At 38.0% G+C, this 24,717-nt stretch overlaps 2 protein-coding genes across 2 annotated transcripts in view; one reads left to right on the top strand and one right to left on the bottom strand.

The window, feature by feature from the left end:
* LOC149079161 (cardioacceleratory peptide receptor-like) overlaps nucleotides 1-24,717 on the bottom strand; it is a 148,877-nt gene that overhangs the window by 100,844 nt on the left and 23,316 nt on the right. The gene's annotated exons all lie outside the window — the stretch shown is intronic.
* On the top strand, nucleotides 12,296-16,756 carry LOC149079163 (uncharacterized). The gene is made up of 2 exons (XM_089240413.1): nucleotides 12,296-15,530; nucleotides 15,759-16,756. Exons 1-2 carry the CDS (start codon nucleotides 12,296-12,298, stop codon nucleotides 16,754-16,756), a joined length of 4,233 nt encoding a protein of 1,410 aa, XP_089096539.1.

Here is a 24,717-nt window from a genome sequence, read left to right on the forward strand (position 1 = left end):
TTTATTATTTTTTTCGTTTATGATTTTTAATTTCTTTTTATTCGCACGTATTGAGAAAAAAAAATGTATTCAAAATTTTTCCATTTTTATATTTACGATTTTATAGATTTTTTAAATTCGTAAATATAGAAAACAAAACGGAACAAAAAACATAGAAATTGAGATCTTCATAATAATCCCCCCCCCCCTTCCCAGTGATGGCGATTATTATACCTAAGTATTTCGCATTTAGAAACTTATACGAGTTCCAGAAGATGGCGTGTTGAAATCTGAACAAACTAACAAAATAAAATTTCATTAATAAGCATTGCATTTATTATTCGATGTATACGTATTTATAATGTTATCATGGAATACTTACAGCATTATTAATAGCAAATATTTATGCAGAATATAAAAAAAAACAACCTTTGATAACTAAAAAATCCAAGAAATGCTCATCTAATCCGCTTATAACTTTCTGAATTATTCGCTGCAATTTCTCAAGAGGGAGCATAAATTGAAATTTTATACGGTATTATTATTTGAAAGTTACATCAAGTCAAGGGTATTTCTTGTTTCGGAGTTACTCTTTTGAGCGAAGCCGAAAAATAAAATCTCTCAAAATAATACTTAAATGGAATATTATTCAAGAATTGATGCATATGAAGATAACTACGTATTTGTATTCTCGGGAATATTACGAATGGTTCGCCCGAATCTTCATGGTTACGAACTCGTCTAAGATGTTTGTAGTTCGAATCGTATCTCTGTTTATTTAACGTATGTTCGAGAGAATTGTCGATTTATTTACGGTTATTGTCGAACATCTGTTGATGGCTCAAGCATTTATATCATTGGTTCGCTAGAATTATTCTCGGGAAATTCCCTACCTCCATAATATACGGAATTCTACACGTACATAAAGCAATTGATTGGCATATATTCATATACAGTTCATGGGAAAGTCCAGAAATAATTGCAGTACGCACTTCATATTTCAACGAATATTCAAGAAATGAAACTCAGATTATTTATTAATATTATAAAACTATAATTATATAGTCCGAGATAGTATTTTTACAATTTCATATGTTATTTTTACAGTAATGTGATCACATCGGAACTGAGGTTTTTGATAACAATAACCGATTGGTATTAATATCTGAAAAAAAAGTTCCGATCTCAAGTAAGATGACCATTTGTCCCGATTAAAATAAAGAGTAATGCTCAGTTTTTTTTACTTCTCTTTATTTCAGCTCCGTGGTCTTTATCGAAAAGTGAACTTTAATAAAGCATATGAGCATCGCAAAAGTATCAATAATTCTCGTACATCTACTATCTAACATTTGAGTATATTTCATCGAATCCAGTTTAGAATAAATTCGTCACCATGAGTTTCGTACTTGGCCTTTGCGTTGTATTCTCAATACTGAAACTGACTAAACTAAACAATAACATACGAAAGAAATGAGTAAACTTTGAAGAAGAAAATTAACATTTAATGTTAATTTTCTAAGCATCAACAATTAAACATATGCAAAATATCCATACTAATATATATATATATATATATATATATATATATATATATATGCGCGTGTACTACAGGTACTCGCACATTCCCGCATGTACCGATTCGTTGGGGGTTCCGGGGGGGGGGTGTGTGGGCGGCGTGCATGTGTGGTGTATCAGTAGTAGGTAGGGCCTCCAAAAAATGGCTCGGGGATCCATGATGTTCTTGTCAGCCACCTCGTTGGGCAATTTGCCTGTTGTGGCGTTGTATTTCTATTTATATTATATATAGATAATTATACTTATATATACATTCCACAGAGACTATATGTGTGCATTTATGAGGAAGAGAGCAATTGAAAATATTTTTCTATCTTTGAAGAAAAGACTTTTTCCTGGATAGTATGCCGAGGTGAACTCGGAAAGAGACTTTTACTAGTCTCCACCGGGAATCGAACCTAGTTTCCTTGCAATCAAGGCAAGCGTGATATCCATACACACCGCAGACGACATGGCTATTCCGTCCTTATTTACGCTTTGTAGCGTGGCGCGCTGTCGCTGTACGGTCGTGTGGGCATCAGTGCTGGCCTCTCGTCCTGAGGATCCAGGTTCAAACCCCATTGACGGCACAGCGGTGGTCGGCCGTAAGTTGGTTTTCTGTGAGTTTCCAGCTTCGAGGCGTGAATGCGAGCCGGTCTCCCATTTGAAAAGACCCCACCGCAGAGAGCAGGCAGACCTATAACATGATACTGACATAACAAGAAATTTCAAGGATTTCCATCTTTACTTCAGAAAATGGAAGACATATGGCAGCACGAAACAAGCGCAACTCGACACCATAATTACGTTATGGCCACACATACACGCAGAACACACATTCCGGCATGCGACGATTCGCTAGAAATTCAGTAGAGGAATTTGTACTAGGTGCATGTATGGCGGCAGTAGTGAGATTGAGATTAGTTTCGGTTTTTCCTCAGCACAATGCAGAGCCGTAACTAGATGCTTGGTCACCCGGGCAATCGTGCATTTTGACGTCCCCTTGTAATGTTGAAGGAGAGGTTTCAGAATGAAATCGACGGCCTCTCGGGGTCTAGAACCCGAGGCACGAGACCCGCCTGCTGCACCATAGTTACGGCCCTGGTCCAATGTATGGAGGAGACTTTTTTTTACAATGGGCTGAGAAAAAAGAAATTTAAGAAAAATCATCTCAATCTCGCTACTGCCGCCATATGGGGGGGAGGGGGCAGCATTTGCCAACGTTAATGGGGGCTATTATGCCTCTACTTCAGTGCGTCACACTACAGCGCGCAAATAAGGAAGGAATGTTCATGTGGTATGTATATGAATAGCGGCACGCTTGCCCAGATCGCAAGAGGATTGAATTCGATTCCCGGCGGAGACTAGTAGACTTTTATATCCAAGTTCACCTCGGCATAATAACCAGTAAAAAAGTATATCCTTCGCCTCATATCATAAGTAGCGTGGGTGATCCCGCATCCACGGTAATTTGTAGAGCGGATTTGAGCTCCCTATAACTGATTCAGAAATTGAAATTTCCTATATAAAGCTCAAGACTTACATAACCAACGCATTTTTAATCGGCTAGTGGCCTGGGTATCTTTCGGTTTGACGACTAGTATGAAATTCCCTAGAACCTCGTTAGAACGAAGTCACTAAATTCGAAATGAATATATTTAATTGTGCGTAATGTGGAATCGCTTTTCATCCGTAAATACGAAATTTAGTTAGTAAGAAGGACACTTTTTTTTATATTTTTGTTTAGACTCCGTTTTAAAGAAATTTGAATGTATTCAATCGGAAAGAAAAAGTTTATTCCCGGAAAACAAATCTCGGAAAATTACTTAATAATAAAAGGGGAAAAAAGGAACTATTCCTTGGGGACTTTGAAGTTCATTCTGTGAAATGGAAATCATATAGATTAATGGAATTTATATTAAAAAAAAGTCTTCATCGACAATTTAAAAATTAAAATAATTAATCCAACCGTTAATATAGTATTTCTTGACAAAAATGAAATTACATTCCTCTAAACCCAAACAAATAATCTTAATAATAATCAGAATTTATAATCCTTAAGAAATCTAATGTAATGTAGAATTTTTTGGCAGACTTACTCATGCTTCATCTGAATGAAATTTCACGCAAATTTTCAATGACTTTGAATGTAGTTTTCGATATATATAATTATATACACTGCTCAAAACAATTAGGGGAGCACATGGTTTTAACAAAATTACGCAAACATGTATACCGATAGGTAACATAAAATGAATCATCCATAATTTAAAGCCTAGCGGGAAACGGAAGAAGAAAACTTCATATGCAAATCAAAGTTCATGACGTCAAAAACCAGAAAAAGGAGATAAGGGCAGAAATCGGGATGTTGCAGAAACGTCTGTTTTACTGCCGTAACTGTGAAATTCGATTGCGCAGTATTTTTTTTTTTTGAGACAAGGTGACTTGAGGATGTATCAACAACGTGATTTACCGGAATCCATGGCATGGCGTGTTATAGGCAGACTGGAATCCGGGCAAACACAACGTAGTGTCGCGGACGCTGTTGGAGTCGCCAGAAGTGTTGTTGCAAGGCTGTGGAATCGATTCCAAGAAACAGGGAATGTTAGACGTCGGCCACGCGCCACTACAGCAACTGATGACCGGTATATACGGTTAACAGCCCGTCGAAACAGAACAGAGAATGCTACGCAGCTGCAAAGACGTTTGCTCTTGGCAACAGGACGAAGGGTGTCCAGCCAAGCAGTACGTAATCGGCTTCATGAGGGAGGGCTCTATGCACGTAGGCCAATGGTCTGCATTCCGTTGACCCCACGCCATCGTGCGGCCCGAAGAAGATGGGCTGCTGAACATCGAGATTGGGAGCAACATGATTGGAGCCAAGTGCTGTTTACAGACGAGTCCCGATTCGGTCTGGAGTGTGACACCCGACGTGTTCTGGTCTGGTTCCGTCAATACAGCGTATGGAACGGCCAGCGTACTCTCCTGACCTGAATCCAATCGAGCATGTTTGGGACATGCTCGGACGGCGCATTGGTGCGCGACCAAGGCCGCCTGTTACTGTCCGAGACTTGCAGATTGCACTTCTTGAGGAGTGGAACAGTATTCCCCAAAGTCTGATCGATAACCTCATCGCATCCATGGCAAACAGGTGTGCAGCAGTCTTAGCTGTTCGAGGAGACCACACGCCCTATTAATACTCATGTATCATGTCTAAACAGTACTTTTTTTTATCGTTTATATGTAACCAAATTGTTGCCCTAAATCATCATGTTTTTTCCATATTTTCAAAGAATTAAAGCTTAATTCCAAACTTTTTTACGTCTTTTTTCTGTATTGCGCATTGATACGCGTGTACTATCCATTGTATGCCAATACGTGGCTGTCTCGCACGGTTTTCTTCACTTTTTTGCTTGCTCCCCTAATTGTTTTGAGCAGTGTATATAAAATTACACGATATATGGGACGTATTTCATGTTATTAGAAATGTGTATATATCGAATATACCCTTGGATATGGAAGTCATGATGCTTCTTAACATCATAAAACCCATTTTTTAGGAAGCTATTTGAAAAGTAATTCAATGTTATTCTCATACAAAGGAATTTGAAACTATGGTCAACATAATTCCTTTTGATGTTTGAAAATAGGATACCTCTAAAGATTTTCCCCCTTGTTTTTCCGATTTCCTTTGGATGTTTTAGAAAACGAGAGGTTATTTTGATAGCATTTAGATAGAGATCAAAGAATCGTTTTTTTAATCCATGCCCACCGCCAAAAGAACAACATTTACTCATACATCTTACGTTATCTTTTGCTTATTATCCAGAAACCTGGTCCTTCGCCATCATGGAATTTGTATGATTATGGTTAGCAATACAGTCATCTACTCATAAGGTTACCATTATGATTGATAGCTAAATTTTGACTCCATTAAATTGTTTGATTCCAGATAACGGCTAAATATGAAGTTTAATTTGAAGAAACACGTTACGATACACAGAGGCAAAGAAAAGGCGCGCACACATACCGAGGTGTTGGCAGAGTTATGTTATTGGAAACCAACACCTACGCATTCAACCGAGAGCATCGCCACATTATGATATTGGAATATTGACAACTAGAAAACCTATGCGACCTGACTAATGACTGGACGTGTTAGTCTCCTCGCTACTCCAGTATCGCGAGAACCGAAATGTTTCTTTATATTCTTGTGAAGCGGCATCTACAGGGAAAAAGCCCGTGTATTTTTTTATCTATAGCGTCATTCAGACGGGGATGTTGTGGCATTGGTGGCTAGAAAACATACGCGACCCATTACCTGATGACTGGACGTGGTAGTCTCCTCGCTACTCAAGTATCGCGAGTACCGAAACATTTCTTTGCATTCTTGTGAAGCGGCATCTAAGAGGATTAAAGCTCGTGTTTATTCTAAACTATTGACGAATTCATAAAACTCTTTGTGCTGGGTATTCATTACTAAGCCATTATCAGCCTCAACGCTCCGAACATCGAACAACACGGTGCATTCGGATAGATAGAGGATCGTTGATTAATTAGTGAAGGACGCAACGGTAGATACCTTCGTCTTCACAATAAATAATTAGGTTTCCAATTACTTCTACAGTAAAAAAAAAAGAGTGTATAGTTTGAGTGTAAGAGTGTATGCTCATTTTTTTCTAGTAATTAGCGCAATTTCGACCCGAGTAACGCGTAATTAGAACGTATTTGTTTCAGGCTCGAAACAGCGGTGAAGAATCTTATAAATTGCTGAGTAAATTTGCGAGTATAGAAACCTACTTCAAAATTTAAGGGTTCTGGGTATTTGCATATCCGTCTCTTGCACCTTTAAAGCGTCGTATCTAGACTCTGAACCGAAAATTATGAAAAATGTCTTCAAGTTAGACGAAAATTAGCGGAATTTCGGTTCAGTTTTCATTTTTTTACTGAAAGATTTTGAAAGATATATAATATCTTGCAATTAGTTTGACAATTCATTCCGAAACAATGTTTTGCTCTCATAAATTATTCATTAATTAATGCTTTGTATATAGATGTGATGTAATATATTTCGGAATGGGGAAATACACTGTTTTCAAGTAAATTTCCTTTATCTTCCAATTAGTTTAGTGTTTGTAAGCTGATATATAAGTGAGTGAATTTTACATATTTTTTGAATAAAATATTTACTAGAGAGTGAATTTTTAATTGACAACAATAGAGTCTTTATGGCGTATTAATTATAAATTGCAGCATCTACTTGGATGAAATATGTTTAGAATTTCCGAAAGAAATAAGTTGAAGCAACAGAGATAGAAATAACTTCAGAATTACGAATACTCCGTATATATACTGTATAAGGTTATTTTGGAATTAATGAAATAATTATTTCATAATTTATGAAAAAAAGTTTCTCAGCTTTGTGAGAAATATTCGAAAAAATTCGGAAAGAAACAATTTAAGAATTATTGAAAGACGTAATCTCAAGAATAAGTGAAAAAAATTAATCTTAAGAATTATGGAATAAAAATAATTTCACAATTATTGATAATAAAATTGGTAACTAAAATCAAAGAATCAACAACGAAAACCCATGAAAGGCATGATTTCGGAATCGGTGGCAGAAGTTATTCCATAACTGAAGAAAATTTGTAATCAATGAAAGAATAACGTCAAAATTATTGAAAGAAGTAATTTGAGAATTATTGATAGACATTATTTCAAGAAATTGAAGAAAGAAACAATTTATAAGAAAAATGACACAAATTTCCATGAAAAGCGCCAGATATGTATGCCTGCACACATCAATACGAATAAAATGAATCTTCCTTGACATACACGTACGACTTTCATTTCTGAAAGATAGGTGCCGTCAAAATTATCAACCAGTGAGTTTGACAAGATCCCTCTCGAAAATTCTGGAAATTATTATCAAAACGTTATTGGTGAAATGGATAGACAAGAATAGTGTATATCGTAGGATAATCAGCATGGATTCAGAAAGAGGAAAGCCATGTGTAACCAACTTCCTTTGCTTCTATGGTCACGTGACTAAGGCTTTGGTTAAGGGCAAAAAATGTAGATGTTGTTTATTTTGATTTCCAGAAAGAATTCGATCGGATCCAACAATGGTAAACTACACCCGGGGTGTTTCTAGGGCTGAGCAACCCAAGTAGCAGCCTCAGAGGACGCTGCTATAGTAGGGTGGGGGGGGGGCGGCGAATTTTGTGGTAAAGAGAAGGAAAAACTACAGAAAAATTTATAAAAACATGTTTTAGAGAGAGATCGGTGACTTTTTCTCAGCTCAAGGTATCAAGGAAATAGTTATTTTCTGGATATGGTGAGGTGAACTCGGAAAGAAGTAAGAGAGGTTACTAATGTCTCTACTTCAGCGCCTCACGCCACAGTGCGTGAAATAAGGAAGGCATGATCATGTATCCAGTGGTGTAGATGGTAGCATGCTTGCCCGGTATGCAAGAGGAGCTTGGTTCGTGTCCCGGCGGAGATGACTGATGATTTTTCTTTCCGAGTTAACCTCAGCATAATATACGGAAAATAACTGTTTCCTTGAAAAACATTTTTTTGTCTATAAAATCCAATCATGGATGTATCATACAGAATAATTAGTAGGCATTCCAAGATAACTGCAGTTGTGTATTCAGAGAGCGTGGGAGGTGATGGAAGAGGAACAGTCGCCCCTCCCAAGGACAGAATATTGTGGGAAAAATTGGTCTGACCTGTAAAATAAAGTGCAAACTTGCACAGAAAAAGGCATCTCCCTCCCGACACATCAGCCTGGATCCGTGCCTAGAAAACTAATTTTTGATGTATTTCATCTAGCTGTTAGTGAAGCGACGATTTTTCGTGGTTGTCTTAATGGTGTGTCTTACATACCGGTAGGGTGCCGAAATGGTGTCTCCTATTGCCGGGTGATGTCCACAGAGTGTTTTAAGAAAATAATAGAAATTTCAAAGTCGATTCAAAAATTAAAGGACAACATGAAAAGAAAAAAATACCGTCGCTTTCCGACTTGCGAACCGATTGACACTCATAGGAAATTTGAGATTAACGTCGTTGATATTTGGCAAAAATATGTTAAACAGAAGTTCCTTCCTCCATCCTGTTCCAGAGATTGAAGAATTGTCATTCAATTGCGATGATTTTAACTAACGGATTATTCTTGAAACGGATCCTGTTCGTAAGTCGAGGAGTGGCTGTGTGTGCGTGTGTTTTACTCAGCTTTACACAAATGTTTTGTGGAACTCAGGGCTACAACCTAATAATTGAGGTGGATACATGCATTTTCAACTCCAGAAGTCGCCAAAATATGGCAACCTTACACCTATCATGAGGGCAGATCGAAAAATCTCTTCCTTCCGGTCACAGAATTACAAAGAAAAACAACCCATACCTTTTTCTTTCTAACAGTAACAATACTATATGCGGGAATTGTTTCTTCTTACCTTCTTCCCTCTTTTTCTGCGTTTTTCATTTTTTTTCGGTGCCGGTGGCTTCAATTCCACCTTAATATGAGCTGAAGATAAAACTTATTGCAATTTTTTCTATCAATATATAAATTTGACGTGATGACTTTTCTTTCCCAGTTCACCTCAGCATAATATCCGGAAAATAACTGTTTCCTTGATATCTCGGGCTGAGAAAAAAGCCATCTATCTCTCTCTAAACCGTCTCTCCCGGGGACCATTTCCTGAAGTTAAGAGAGGCTGATAATGCCTCTACTTCAGCGCCTCACGTCACAGTGCGTGAAATAAGGAAGGCAGGGTCATGTCTCCAGTGGTGTAGATGGTAGCATGCTTGCCCGGTATGCAAGAGGGCTTGCATACCGGGTCCAGGCGGTGACGTGATGACTTTTCTTTCTGAGTTAACCTCAGCATAATATCCAAAAAATAACTGTTTGCTTGATATCTCGGGCTGAGAAAAGGCCATCTATCTCTCTGTAATATATAAATTTGTCAAAAGAAATTGAAATTACTTAAATAAATATCGTGTCCCCAAAATTGACAGGCTCATTTTTAAAAATGCGCCTATGCCTGAGGAAAGGATAAATTTTCAGAGTAATCCAGTATTCCCAAATAAGTTAGAAAATATTGCAACAGATAGCGCTGCAGACTTGAAAAACTAAAATACGATATTTATAAAATATCCACCATTTGCATTAAGCACGTGGTGTACTTTAAGACCGAAATTCGCAGAAAAAACTGTTCAAACATTTCAGTTGAGTTGACCAATTTCGTTGATTGATGACCGCTTACGCCCGGAGCTGTTGTGCAAGACAACTTCTTCCCTTCACCTCCTAGGAGGCTGAGTTGTGTCGGAGAGCATCTTCTATTTATTCAATAAACGAAACAATTGTATAAATTCTATGGAGACTGTGGCCCCCACATCCAGGAGCATGGCCCTTGGCTGAGATTTTTTGCGGGCTCTTCAAAGCCAGACTTTCATGTGTCCCATTATAGCGGGAAAAAACAAAAATTATGAAAATCGTCCCAGGCCCCTGGGCTGGAGCCCGTCAGCTCCACCCTAGTAAGGGGATGGGGTGCATGATGGAGGTAATCATCTATCAGAAAACATTGAGCACGATAAAATCAGGATTAGCATAGGAGACAAATGATATTATAATGAAATGCATATTATGTAGAAGAAAGTAAAATTAAACACACATATTAATTTAGACTAATTAACTATGTACATTTACATCTGTGTACTGCAATTTGGACGTAGAGGATATCTCCGAGGGAGGAAGGGCTGCCTGGATAGATCTTCCGTCTTCCTGAGTCTTGTGATCGTTGTATGCTGGCTGGGAATTCTTGGTCTTGGTTCTGAAGCGGTTAATTCGAAGTCGATGGAATCATCAGTCCTGTTAATTGAGCGGTCGGAATTCTGTTTTGCTTCGGGTTCGAACCCAGGATCGTGACAGCAACCTTCACGGTGGCCGCGTGGTCATAGTGACGGACTCGCATCCCGATTACCAGGGTTCGAGCTCCACTGTCACCACAGTGGTGGTCGGCTGAAGTTGGTTTTCTGTGGTTCCCAACTTCAAGACGCAAATGCGAGCCGATCTCCCCGTTAAAATGTCTCGCCACAGAGAGCAACAGTCCTACAAACAGTACAATTATTCAGTCGTTAGACTTCACTCTCTTCACTTCTGAGATATAGATGGCAGCACTGAAAATAATACACAACACTTGATACGTACTGTTAGGTACACATACTTATACTTCCGGCACAACTCACTAGGTAGTAAATTGCCCATGGCGATAGACCTGAAATGTGCTCGGCTTAAAAAAAAACAAAAAAGAACCCTTCACTGTGGTAGACAAGCATCTTACCACCACGACACTCGGTCATATTCGCTGGACTTCTGGTGATGCGTCGCTTCCAGAGTGTCAGTATGTCCTGGTCTGGTAATTTAGAGTGAAACTCTGTGGTCTTGGGGCACCCTGAGATGAAATGGTTTCCCTCTTTTCAGCAGAGGCAGAGACGATTGTGAGATGACCTGAATAGAATTTTGACAGAATGTCGAAATTAGTTACGAAGTTCTTAAAATATGGCACAGGCGTCTGGAAAACTAAAATACGGTAGCTCCCGGCTGAGACGTTTGAACGGGTTTTTGCGGATTGTTGTTGAGAGATAGTGCTATATTGTTACTGCGAATGGCCAACATTTTAAAAATGGAGTACTTTAGTTTTTTCCCATACTAGTGCCACCTGTCGCAAAATTCTGTAACTAATCAGAAAATTCTGTCTGACTAAAAATTTACTATTTTTTTCGAAGAAGAATGCAGTGTGACGTCCATCGAATCCTACCCCTTGAACTTATGTGGACTGCTCCGGCGGGTGCAGACAAAACATCTGCCGGTTGTAAACACCTGCTCCTGTAGAGTAGTACGCCGTCGTCTAACGAGAGATAAGAACTTGGAGAGAGAGAGACGAACCGAGATAGTGAATGGATGTGCGACCAACGTGGTCGACACTAAAGTATTTTAACTAAAATGTAGAATGTACATATATTGTTATTTAAAATTAAAAATCATTTAATCAAGAATAATGATTTGTTATCTCATTGGCAAAAATGAGTTCATCACTACGCTACAGCTAAAAAATTTGGTGGCAGCGGTTTGGATGTGTTTCACGTCGTTCCGATGTTCTTCTTCGTAAAAGTTTTTGACTGTTGATGTCTCCAACAATAGTTTCGAATTCGGCCATCCGTGCCGTCGAAAGATTTGGTCATCAGTGCCATTGAGAGATCCGGCCATCCGTGCCGTGGAGAGATTTGGCCATCCGTGCCATCGAAAGATTCGGCCAACCGTGCCGTCGAAAGATTTGGTCATCAGAGCCATTGAGGGATCCGGCCATCCGTGCCGTGGAGAGATTCGGCCATCCGTGCCGTCTGGATAAATCTCGGAACTCTGGAGGAATTGGGTCATCAGCTCCGTCAGGAGAACAATAAGTGCCTTGAAGTAGAGTAGTGTGTAAACAGCAGTTTCACCCAGTGACTTTTGCGACAGTGATAGTTATTGTTGGATCATCAGATCATCTCGTTAGGTTCTAAGTCTCTCCGAAGTCCGAAGGGGTAAGTGCCATGATTAAGGCAAAAAATTTTTTTTGAGGCACAGTATTGTTTAAAATGTACCGCTGTTGATTTTATTTATTTGTGGTAGATTGTATATTTTGATTATTCTTGAAAAATAGCTGAATTACTTTTATTTTGAAGTTAGTTTGTATAACTAATATTATCAGCTATGGCATTCCTTGCAAAAGCTAGAAAAGAAGATTTGAGGTTGTTAGCGGAAGAGTTGGGGGAGAATGTGAATGATAGAATGAGAATTTTGGATCTAAAAAGACTGATTATGAATTCAGCAGATTTTGAAGAAGAGTTTGTTAAGGGGCAATTTTTTAATATTGTCGAAGAGCGAGAGGCTAGGGAGGAATTAGCTAAGAGAAAACTTCAGGAAGAAATAGAAGAGAAACAGAAAAAAGAAGAATTCGCGAGAAAACAAATGGAGGAAGAGGCAGAAGAAAAAAGAAAAAGGGAAGAACGGGAGTTTGAATTAGAGAAACTACGCTTAGAAGCAGCAATAAAAAACGAGGGTCGAGGTTGTTTGGATTTCGATATAAGAAGCTGTGGGGGAAGTTATGAGCTGACAAAGCTTGTCCCCAAGTTCGATGAAAAGGAAATGGATATCGCGTTGTTTCTTGCTTTATTTGAAAGGCAAGCCAAAAGAGTGGGGGTAGAAAAAAAAAGGTGGGTATCAGCCATGTTGGCTCTTTTACCACCCGACGTGGTACAACTTATAGCAAAGGAATCCGAAGAAAATTTTGATAACTTTGAGCACATCAAAATGGTTCTCCTAAACAGGTTCAAAATGACCCCAGAAAATTTTCGATTAAAATTTGTCAAACATCAGAGAAATTCAGCCAAGCCGTGGCGGGATTTCGTTTTTGAACTTTCTAAATATTTTGATGAGTGGGTGGAAGGTTTGCAAGTGACTGATTTTGAAGGGCTAAAAAAATTGATGGTCACTGATCAAATAAAAAGGCGCGTTCCACCGGAAATGAGAGAGCATTATATTGATGAGTGGGCGAAAATTATCACTCCCTATGATTTGGCCGAAAAATTGGATGCTTACGAGAATGTTAGAGAAGGGTCGAAAAACCCTCAGGACAAAAAGTATAGCAATAATAGATGGCAATATGCAGATAAAAAGTTCCCTAATAAATCTGCTCACTACGAGAAAAAAGATCTACAAAAACAAGAACATAGAGAATTTGAGAAACGTAGGTCCCTTAAATGCTATCAATGTGGTTCGCCATCGCATTTACGTCCGAACTGCCCAAAATTGAAGCGAACATCAGAGGGTACAGTTAATTATGTTAATGATGGGTCAAAAGATCTTTTAGACCCATATACAACCCTTGGTAGAGTAAATGGCATTCCTATGAAAATTTTGAGGGATTCGGGGGCCACAATAGATATAGTTTGTGAGAAGCTTATCACTCCTGATATGTTGACAGGTGAAAACATATGGCTTAAAACGCCGTTAGATCCTGATCCCAAGTGCCTACCCTTGGCACATGTTGAATTATGCGGTAGTTTTGGAAAAATATGTACCAAAGCAGCAGTCATTAGAAACGAATTAGATCAGGGGCGGTATCTCTTAGGAAACCGTACGGCGGAATTATTGGAAGGGTGTGAGAAGCCTTGTCTTTTGTCCCCAGAGGCGTTGAATGCCGTAGAAACAAGGGCGCAAACGAAAGCAAAGTTTAATAAGGGGATCATCCCAGAAGAGAAAAATGTTGAAGTTCTCGGGGAGAGTTGTTTAGGCGCGCAAGAAAATGAAGAGGCAGGTGATGATCGTCTGTTATCAGATATTATTGTTGACGAAAGTGATAATCTTCAATTGCCAGAAATCAGTGAAGGGGCTGAGGAATTGTCATTGTTGAAGGTTAGTTCTAAGAAACTGTCTAAAATGCAGCAGGACTGTCAATCCTTAAGGGAATTAATGGCATTAGCCCAAAAGCCTGTAAATCCTACTGCGAAGAAAACATATGTTTTTGAAAACAATCTGTTGTTTAAGATGCATGAGGACCACCTCGGAAACATAACAAAACTACTACTAGTACCGATGGAACTCAGAAATAGTGTTAAGGCACTTTGCCATGAAAGCACTTCGGCTCATGTAGGAGTTACAAAATCGAAAGATAAGCTTTTGAGATATTTCTTTTGGCCTGGGTGTTATAAAGATATGGAGGAATATGTGCGTACTTGTGACCAATGTCAAAGAGCGGGAAAACCTAACGAAAAGAAGAAGGCACCTCTCAAATTGGTTCCCATTATTCAGGAAGTATTTTCAAAAATTAACATAGATGCTTGTGGACCTCTTCCAGAGACCCCAACTGGGAAACGGTACATCATTACAGCCATGTGTCTATCTTCTAAATACCCAGAAGCTATACCGGTCGTTGATATTAAATCAGTGAGTGTGGTCAATGCACTACTCGAGATATTTAGCAGGACAGGTTTCCCGAAAGAAGTACAGTGTGATCAAGGGACGTCGTTTACGAGTGCTCTCACTTCGGAATTCTTTCAGAGATTTGGGGTTAAGGTGAGTCACAGCTCCGTGTATCACCCACAGTCCAACCCTGTGGAACGGTTTCACAGAACCATTAAACGTTTGTTGCGGTGTCTGTGTGAAGAATCTGGGCCCGATTGGGAAAAACACCTTCCGCTAGCATTGTTAGCGTTACGTACAGTTACACACGAAAGTACAGGGTTCACTCCTTCAGAACTAGTGCACGGGAAGAATCTAAGAACTCCAGAAACATTAGTGTATGAACAGTGGACACAGTCAGGGGATGAGGAAAGTCCTGTTACAGAATATGTTCTTAAACTCATAAATAGGATGAAAAGGTGTCAGGACTTGGCAGTTAGCAAAATGGAAGAATTACAGGTAACTAGAAAAAAATGGTATGATAAAAATTCTGTGAAAAGGGAATTTAAGCAAGGTGACGAAGTACTAATTTTTGCAATTTCTAAACCGAATAAGTTAGCAGTTCAGTGGACTGGTCCCGGTGTAATTCAAAATAGACTGTCCGAGACGAATTACATTGTTAAGCTTCCGGATAGAAAAGAACAAATATATCATGTAAATATGCTAAAACCGTATTACAAAAGACCCGAGAGCATTAATTTCTTGGATTGCGTAGGAAATGATGGGTACACGGACAATGATATAGATTTTCCCCATTTGGATACCAATCCAAATATTTTCAATTTTGAAGACATTGTCCAGAAAAGCAACTTGCTTGAACGTATAGATCCCCAAAGAATTGAACAATTTCATAAACTGTTGAATAAATATTCTGAGATATTTTCTAACGAGCCAGGAATGACCCATCTGGTTGAACATGATATCACGTTGATAAATGATAAGCCCGTCAGAGCTAGGTCGTATAAGATTTCTCAACGACAGAATGGTATTTTAAAAACTGAAATTCAACGAATGTTAGATTTGAAAATAATTGAAGTAGGGGAATCAGATTATACCTCACCAATGATCTTAGTTGAAGCACCACATAAGGATCCCAGACCTTGTATTGATTATCGCCGGTTAAATGAGGTGATACGCACCGAATTTTTTCCATTGCCAAATATCGAAGAAAGGCTTGAATTAGTTTCATCAGCAAAATTTATTACCTTGTTAGATTTATCCAAAGGATACTGGCAGATTCCATTGAGTCCCACAGCTCAAAGATTTGCCGCTTTTGTTACCAGTTTCGGAACGTACAGGCCACTACGCATGCCATTTGGTCTGAAAAATGCTCCATATTTCTTTAGTAAACTTATGGCAGAATTACTAAGAGAGTATGAAAATTTCGCTGTACCATACCTCGATGATATAGCTATATTTTCTGAGTCATGGGAGACACACCTGAAACATGTCGAATTAGTGTTAGAACGCTTGAAGGGAGCTAAATTAACACTAAAACCATCAAAATGTCGTTTCGCCCAAGATCATGTCAAATATTTGGGTCATATAGTTGGGCAGGGGTATAGGAAACCATGTGAAGCGAAAATAGAGGCCATTGAAAAGTTTCCTACTCCAGAAACCAAAACTGAAATCAGAGCTTTTTTAGGATTGGTAGGGTATTATAGTCATTACATTCCTATGTTTTCGGTATTGGCTGCACCGTTATCAGAAGCTTTAAAAGGGAAAGAAAAGAAAGGAGAAATCATCTGGACTCCTGAGTGTAATGCGAGTTTCACTTGTTTGAAAAACAAGTTAATTAGTCAACCAGTGCTATATGCACCAGATTTCTCTAAGCAATTTATTGTGCAGACTGATGCGTCAAATATGGGAATGGGTGTCATTTTAGCTCAAGAGGATAGTGCAGGAGAAGAACATCCTATCCTTTTTCTCAGCAAAAAGTTTTCTCAGGCAGAAAGAAACTACACTACTACTGAGAAGGAATGTCTGAGCATTGTTTTTGCTGTTAAACGTTTACACTATTATCTAGATGGTCAAAAATTCTTGATTGTCACTGATCATAATCCTCTCGTGTGGTTGCAGAGGAATTGTAGCACAAACCAGCGTCTGATGCGTTGGGCATTGTCACTCCAACAATATGACTTTCAGATACAGCACAGACCTGGTCGCAAAAATAGGAATGCTGATGTGCTAAGTCGTAATATTCCCGAGTGACCTGCAATTTGTTGAATGTTTCGAAAATTATATGTATGAATGCTTTAATTTTTCTTGTTATTTTTTGTGTTATATTATTCCATTATAATTGCAGAGTTTAATGAAGAATTGTGTTTTTTTTTGTGTGTTGTTCAAACATTATTTTGAATTCGGTTATATATAAACTCAGAAAATTCTACGTATCATATTATTTTTTTTTATTTTTCAAATTTACTTTTCTGTGATTTAATTGCAATGTATCGCGAAAAATGTTTTTTTTTTTTTTTTTTTTTTTTTTTAATTTTTTGTGCCTCAATTTGCCTGACATGGTACTTCAGTGGTAATATACCCCTATATAAGTGTTAATATAATTTTATTGCAATCTTCTTATAAGCTTATTTGTGGTTAATTTAGATTGTGAATTTCCATTGTGAAAATCCCAATGGAAATTTCTTTAAGGGGGGAGGAAGCTGTGACGTCCATCGAATCCTACCCCTTGAACTTATGTGGACTGCTCCGGCGGGTGCAGACAAAACATCTGCCGGTTGTAAACACCTGCTCCTGTAGAGTAGTACGCCGTCGTCTAACGAGAGATAAGAACTTGGAGAGAGAGAGACGAACCGAGATAGTGAATGGATGTGCGACCAACGTGGTCGACACTAAAGTATTTTAACTAAAATGTAGAATGTACATATATTGTTATTTAAAATTAAAAATCATTTAATCAAGAATAATGATTTGTTATCTCATTGGCAAAAATGAGTTCATCACTACGCTACAGCAGCAAACGGTGTATTTCTATCATTTGTTTTTTTGACACTGCACCACGTTGTTCTTGTAAATTGTGGTTGTTTTGAAAATATCGTACTGTAGTTTCAACTGACTGCAGTGCTATCTGTTGTAGAAATTTTTACTTAATTTTACAATTCTCTCCAACTGAATACTTGCTGTTTTGCCAAGATAAATGCACCAAATGGTGCATTTCTATTTCTTCCGTTCTTTTTTTATACATTCATTTTCAAAATATGCCTGTTAATTTTTGAGACACCCTATCGATAACGTGTGTTATGATACAGGGCATACACTACAATCGTTAGGGTCACTACTTGGTCAGCGGGATGAGCTGCTCTCATCTACGTATAGCTAATTCTAGACTATTAGTCTTAGAAGTTACAATTACAAGAAATGTTCCAAATGTTGTTACACGTAATCGTAAGATCCGTTGGAGTAATGAAAAAAATTTGTACGAAAACAAAACAGAATAGTACCCAGGTACTATTTGTTTTCGTATTTGTATTATGTCATAACTTGTAAAAATCTCTTCATTCACTGACGTGTTAAACAAAAAATGATCCATTCTGTTACCACAAAAACACGTAGTTATAGAATATTGAATTTAATGGAAAAATTTAATGAGTTTAATGAATTCCTTAAATATTACATTCATTTAATGAATTTAATAAATTTAAACGAATTTTAGGGTAAAATTCGTTTTCCGATCTGAAAACGCATAATTTGAGCTGGCCTTCGAGAAGCGCACAAAAATAAGTGTCTCGTAAGATAAATAAAGACTGCTGTCTAGTAAGACTAGGGCTGCGCGTGTGCGTGTGGTTAGTAAAGTACTCACACGTAACACTAGATACGTATAAAGATCTTCTAAACCGAACATTACCTGGATTTATTGCAGTGTGTTTTAGGAAATTTACTATAGATTCTTTCCCGTTTATGAGTAAGTAAATTGTGCCACAAGTGTGCGCATCTAACATTAGCAGGGTGCATATGTAAGTATTAAAAAAAAAAAAAACACATTTTCTAAGTGTTAATGAAGTGGAATATCTGAGATTAAACAGCAGCAGAGAGCATAACTTTAATGTCTAATAATAATATCAATCTACGTTGTTTTACGCATAAACAGGCTTTCGTATCCATCGTCATTGCCGGTGCAAAAGTTTCAGGGTTGTTTGGACGTCGGATGATGAGTATACACACTCGACGTTTCGCTCATCACCGATCGTTGGAGGTGCTCACAATTCGAGTGAGCAAAACGTGCCAAATTTAAGCTGTATTCTAAATCACGACGACAACACGGCTTGAAAACCACTCACCATTCAACTGATATTTGGCGCTAGTTAAATTAATAATTAATTGTGTGCATTGATTCCACTGGGCAACAATGAAATTGAGTCAGACAAGGAAATATGCAAATCTGAATGATTTAGACCAGCTGAACACGAATATCATTGAGAAAAAATTATTATTGGCTCTTGTTTAATGCATTGTCATATTACCATGTTAACAGTTAAGAAATGGTGTACGAGTGTTATTATATGGTGAAAAAATGGTAAGGACCATGAAGCAGCGTTACAAGATAAAATTATCAAACCCGATGCTGGCTGACTACAGCTGGACAATTGTAGAAATTGCACGTTACGTCCAGTATAAGCGGAATATAAAACGAAGTAACGTATCAGACGCCAATAAATGAACTATTATTCTGTAAACAAAAACTTTCCGGACTTCTCAAACATTTAAAATGAAGAAGTTTTTGAAATTTTTGAAAAATCAGGAAAAAGTTTTTATTTGCTGCAATCATTGACATTTACATTAGAAGTAAATGTGTAATTTAGTGGTAAATCCATATGATAATAATTATCACGAAAATGAGAAACTTTGCCTGGTTTTAATTTATACAAAAATATAACGCCGCCACGTTTTTAAGACAAATAATTATCATATTGATTAAATACCGCCAAACTCAGTTAATACGGGATTTAGGAAAAATCTAGTATTTTCTCGTGTTAGATATAAGTTTAAAAAATTACATCACATAAACTTTTTTGCGAGTGCATCCAGTATCGTCAGATAATTCAAAAGACGTATTCATGTCAGAAAAAAAAGACCCATAAGCAACGTGTGAGACTGTTTCTATGAAGTTGTCAGATAATAAATTCTTAAAGAACCATTTCCTGACATACGTTTCGGCACACAAAAATGGGTATCGTCTTTCCTCCACCTTATAGAACCTAGCTTTACCGGACATGCTATCATTCTTTACACTGAGTAAGTTTCGAAATTTCAGGCCAATCCCACAGGACCATTTGCAAAACCAACGTGAATATTGATGATTGCATTCGAGAAGAGTATATATATATATATATATCCCTTTCTACTGTAGCGCATGTTTCTATATTTTCTCCTTCTTTCAATGAAACGGATTTTTTTCTCTCCCTAGCGAAAATTTACCAACAGTAGATAGAACATTAGTAGGGGATTATATCAAGCGAAAAATATTATATATATATATGTATATTCTAGTTCGATTTTGTTAATGTATTCTTGGTTTCTGAACAGGTTTTCGAGACGGTTTGCTAAATGGAAATCGGGGATATATATAAATATATATGTATATGTATATATATACACTGAAGAGTCAAAAAAACTGGTAACCTGCCTAATGTCGTGTAGGGCCCCCGCGAGCACGCAGAAGTGCCGCAACACGACGTGGCATGGACTCGACTAATGTCTGAAGTACTGCTGGAGGTAATTGACACCATGAATCCTGCAGGGCTGTCCATAAACACTTAGGAGTAAGATGGGATGGAGATCTCTTCTGAACAGCACGTTGCAAGGCATCCCAGATATGTTCAATAATGTTCATGTCTGGGGATTTAGGTGGCCAGCGGAAGTGTCAAAGTCAGAAGAGTGTTCCTGGAGCCACTTTGTAGCAATTCTGGACGTGTGGGGTGTCGCATTGTGCTGCTGAAATTGTCCAAGTCCGTCGGAATGCACGATGGACATGAATGGGTGCAGGTGATCCAACAGGATGCTTACGTACCTGTCACCTGTCAGAGTCGTATCACCATCACAGAGCCTCCACCAGCTTGAACAGTCCCCTGTTGACATGTAGGGTCCATGGATTCATGAGGTTGTCTCCATACCCGTACACGTCCATCAGCTCGAAGCAATTGGAACCGAGACTCGTCAGACCAGGTAACGTGTTTCCAGTCCTCAACAGTCCAATGTCGGTGTTGTCGGGCTCAGGCGAGGCGTAAAGCTTTGTGTCGTGCAGTCATCAAGGGTACACGAGTGGGCCTTCGGCCTCCGAAAGCACATATCGATGATGTTTCGTTGAATGGTTCGCACGCTGACACTTGTTGATGGCCAAGCATTGAAATCTGCAGCAATTTGCGGAAGGGTTGCACGTCTGTCACGTTTAACGATTCTCGTCAGTCCCGTTCTTGCATGATCTTTTTCCGGCCGCAGCGATGTCGTAGATTTAATTTTTTACCGGATTCCCGATATTCACGGTACACTCGTGAAATGGTCGTACGTGAAAATCCAAATTTCATCGCTACCGCGGAGATGCTATGTCCCATCTCTCGTGCGCCGACTATAACACCACGTTTAAACTCACTTAAATCTCGATAACCTGCCATTGTAGAAGCAGTAACCGATCTAACAACTATGCCAGACACTTGTTGTGTTATATAGGCGTTGCCGACCGCAGCGCCGTACTCTGATTGGTTCCTCATCTCTTTATTTGCAAACGCATGCCTGTACCAGTTTTTATGCCTCTTCAGTTTATATATATATATATATATATATATATATGTATATGAGTTGAAATTTTCGTCATCACAGTAGCCTGCTCCTCCCCACCTTGAGAAATCGGACTTTGTATCGTTTTCACTTGTTTTTATTGTTATTACCTGTGTAGTTTGTATTTCTGAGTTCTAGCATAGAGTTATCGCAAGAAATGAAATACAGTCGAATCCCGTTTTAACGAATACCGTTATAGCGAAAATCTCATTTTAACGAACACTTTTGTAATTCCCCAAATAAGTTTACGTAGGAGAAATGCAAATACCTCGAATTCCTTTATGACGAAATTTCGCTATAGCGAATTGATTTCTGACAATATTGGTAGAAGTGGCTCAAGAGTGCTGGGCTGATTCAAAAAAAAAAAAAAAGAAAAAGTAGTGAGGCAATATGATTCGTGGATGGGTTTGCGACGCAAATATGAGATGATGTACATGTGAATTAACAAATAACACATACAAGGCGTGTGAAAAGGTAGTCTGTATAGTTAATTCTAACAATAGCAAAATAAACTGTGACACCAAAATGAGATAAAAATCTGGAATGCGAAAGGAAGAGAGAGAGAGAGAGAGAACAGGAAAAATATTATTTTCAGAACATATCTACGGTGGAATCCATGAAATTCTAAGAGAACATCGGAACACTCGAATCATCCGATTCATCTACACAGGATTCGTTGAATTACTCTTAGATTACAACTCGATCATAAATACAAATACAAAATCAGAAACCACAAAATTACCCAACAATGTGGTGAAAAAAGGGGAATAAGTATGAAAAATATAAATATTGGGGGGAAAACCCCCATGAAAACATGGTTCTAGTTAGCCTAAATAGCTACTCAATAATAATAAGCCGGAAAAGCTCCGTGCGTTACAAAGCAACCTAGAATTATCCCTCACTAATCGAAATTTGTGCCCCCTGAGTTTAGCATTTGAATGACGGCGTAACAAAATCCGGGAAAGAATAAAAATACAAAAATTAATTACACAATATGGGATTGTGTCTCAAATGTGCCGGGGTGATTAAAAAAACAAAGTGAAACAACAAGATCCGTGGATGGATCTGTTCTCTTCTGTATAGAGATAAATAAAGTGTTCCGGACTCTGCCACGAAGCTGGGCTGGAAGAGATCTCTGCAATAAGTCCAGTGACAAAGTTCTGGTGTTCATTCATTGTTCCGTATAGTTAATTAAAGCCATAACACGATAAATTCTCACACCAAAATGAGATCAGACTCGTACAATCGGTTGCAGTAGGAAGCACAAGAACATTTCCTTGAAAAATGTGTATTATCGGTCGATCTTAACCCGTCCAGTGTTACTCACGTAATATTGCGTCCGAAGTTCTACGGGAAGAAATACAAACACCATATTTTATCTTGCCAAGTATTTGCACCAATTTCAGATGAGAAGAATCCTTTAGAATTTTTTATGTAAGTAGATAAAAACGCGTTTTTTCACTCGAAATCTTCTTTTCCCCTTTTTGTGTTCTATGATTGTCCTTGCTTGAGGGATCGTACATAAGAACATTTTTGCAGAGACAGGATTTAAAACTGACTGCGCGTTATCAAATTAGAAGCGATATCATGTACAATATGCAAATGCGTGAAGTTATTGGGAATGTTGTTTAGGCTAATAAATATTGTGGAGCGGGGGAAGTCTAATCCCAATATTTCTATAGGTATTATCGAGATCGTGGCAAATATTGAGTGGGATCATGGACCGGATGAATGTTCCACGCTTACGATAATTTGGCATTATATAATTCGCTAGCAGTTTATTTGGCATTATATATTATTATCTGCCCATAATAACCTAATGCTGTTGTTTTTTCGATAAGATAATGCTTGAGAGAATCAGTTTCTAATTTTCAATTCGCTGTATGTTTCATTCAGCGTCTGATTTAAGCATGGTGATAGAATGTAAAAACTTGTGTTCAATTATTTGCAGCCAGTTATTATCAAAAACTAATGATAACTGGTGATTACAAATAATTACCGGATTATCACTTTCACAGTGACATTAAGTATATGATATTTTGTATTTATATGGTTATAATAGCATATATATATATACAGGGTGATTATAAAAAAACTATCCCGACATATGGGCCCCTAACTATCATACCATTCACAGAAACTGAATGAAATTTTGGCATAAGGTATTTTGAGGTATGCGCTCAAGAATGATATGGAAAACAACAGTGTCACTCTAACAGTTACGGTTACAGTGAGAAAATTTCGAAAATATCAAATGGCAACACCAAGTTTTTTGTATTGGAATGCGATCTCCATACTGAAAAACGCTAAATAGCGTTGGAATGGCACCTGTAGCATGAAAATCACCGGCGGTAGATAGGCTAAAAGTGAGGACAACCAATAAGGACAGAGAAGCAGCATCAAATAAAGCATTTTATTGTGTTTTCCACATGACCTTGTGGAGGACTAATCAGGCTGGGATCTCAGCCGAAGAAACGGTGTGACGAATGAAACGAACATTAATGCTCTGGTGCACGGCAAAGTCCTTTTTACTTTTTCCTTGTCTAGCTCCGGGCATTTTCGTGCTACAGGTGCCATTCCAACGCTATTTAGCGTTTTTCAGTATGGAGATCGCATTCCAATACAAAAAACTTGGTGTTGCCATTTGATATTTTCGAAATTTTCTCACTGTAACCGTAACTGTTAGAGTGACACTGTTGTTTTCCATATCATTCTTGAGTGCATACCTCAAAATACCTTATGCCAAAATTTCATTCAGTTTCTGTGAATGGTATGATAGTTAGGGGCCCATATATCGGGATAGTTTTTTTATAATCACCCCGTATATATATGTATGATGTTATATAGCATGAATGATTGAATTAGTGCCTCTATTTCATGCTGTATCACTTAACTGCAGAAGGAAAATGATGTTCGTATAGTTAACAACATATGAAAGTATTTGATACATATGCGACACGGTACAGTGAAACCAATTTAAATAATTATGTAAAAATACACTAGAGTTTATTCATTTTTTAAATAAATTATATTGATTGTAAATTTGCATGTTCATCACTCTTTATGAATTATTTCATTTCTTGCAAAAACTCTCTGCTAAAACTGATACCACTATAATACAGGAAGAATAAAAATACTAACTAAACAGTAGGGTGGAACGAAAAAAAACATTTTTCGAAATTGCCATTGTAATAGAATTTAAAATATGCCTTTATGTGAGGAAATGCCATTCCTAATTATTTCCCCCAAAATTCAAACTTCTTGAGGTTCCTCATCGCCCCTGAAGTTTTACGCACGTGTAGAATTCTGTAACATGGCACCGCGGAGGAGGCTTTCCTATTCCCCTGAACACGTGATTCGTTCAGTGACCTCGATGTTTTTCC

Source organism: Pholcus phalangioides, unplaced genomic scaffold (genome assembly GCF_987345545.1).
Source record: "Pholcus phalangioides strain wild (caught in Gottingen) unplaced genomic scaffold, Ppha-v1.0 ptg000012l_1, whole genome shotgun sequence".
NCBI lineage: Eukaryota > Metazoa > Arthropoda > Arachnida > Araneae > Pholcidae > Pholcus > Pholcus phalangioides.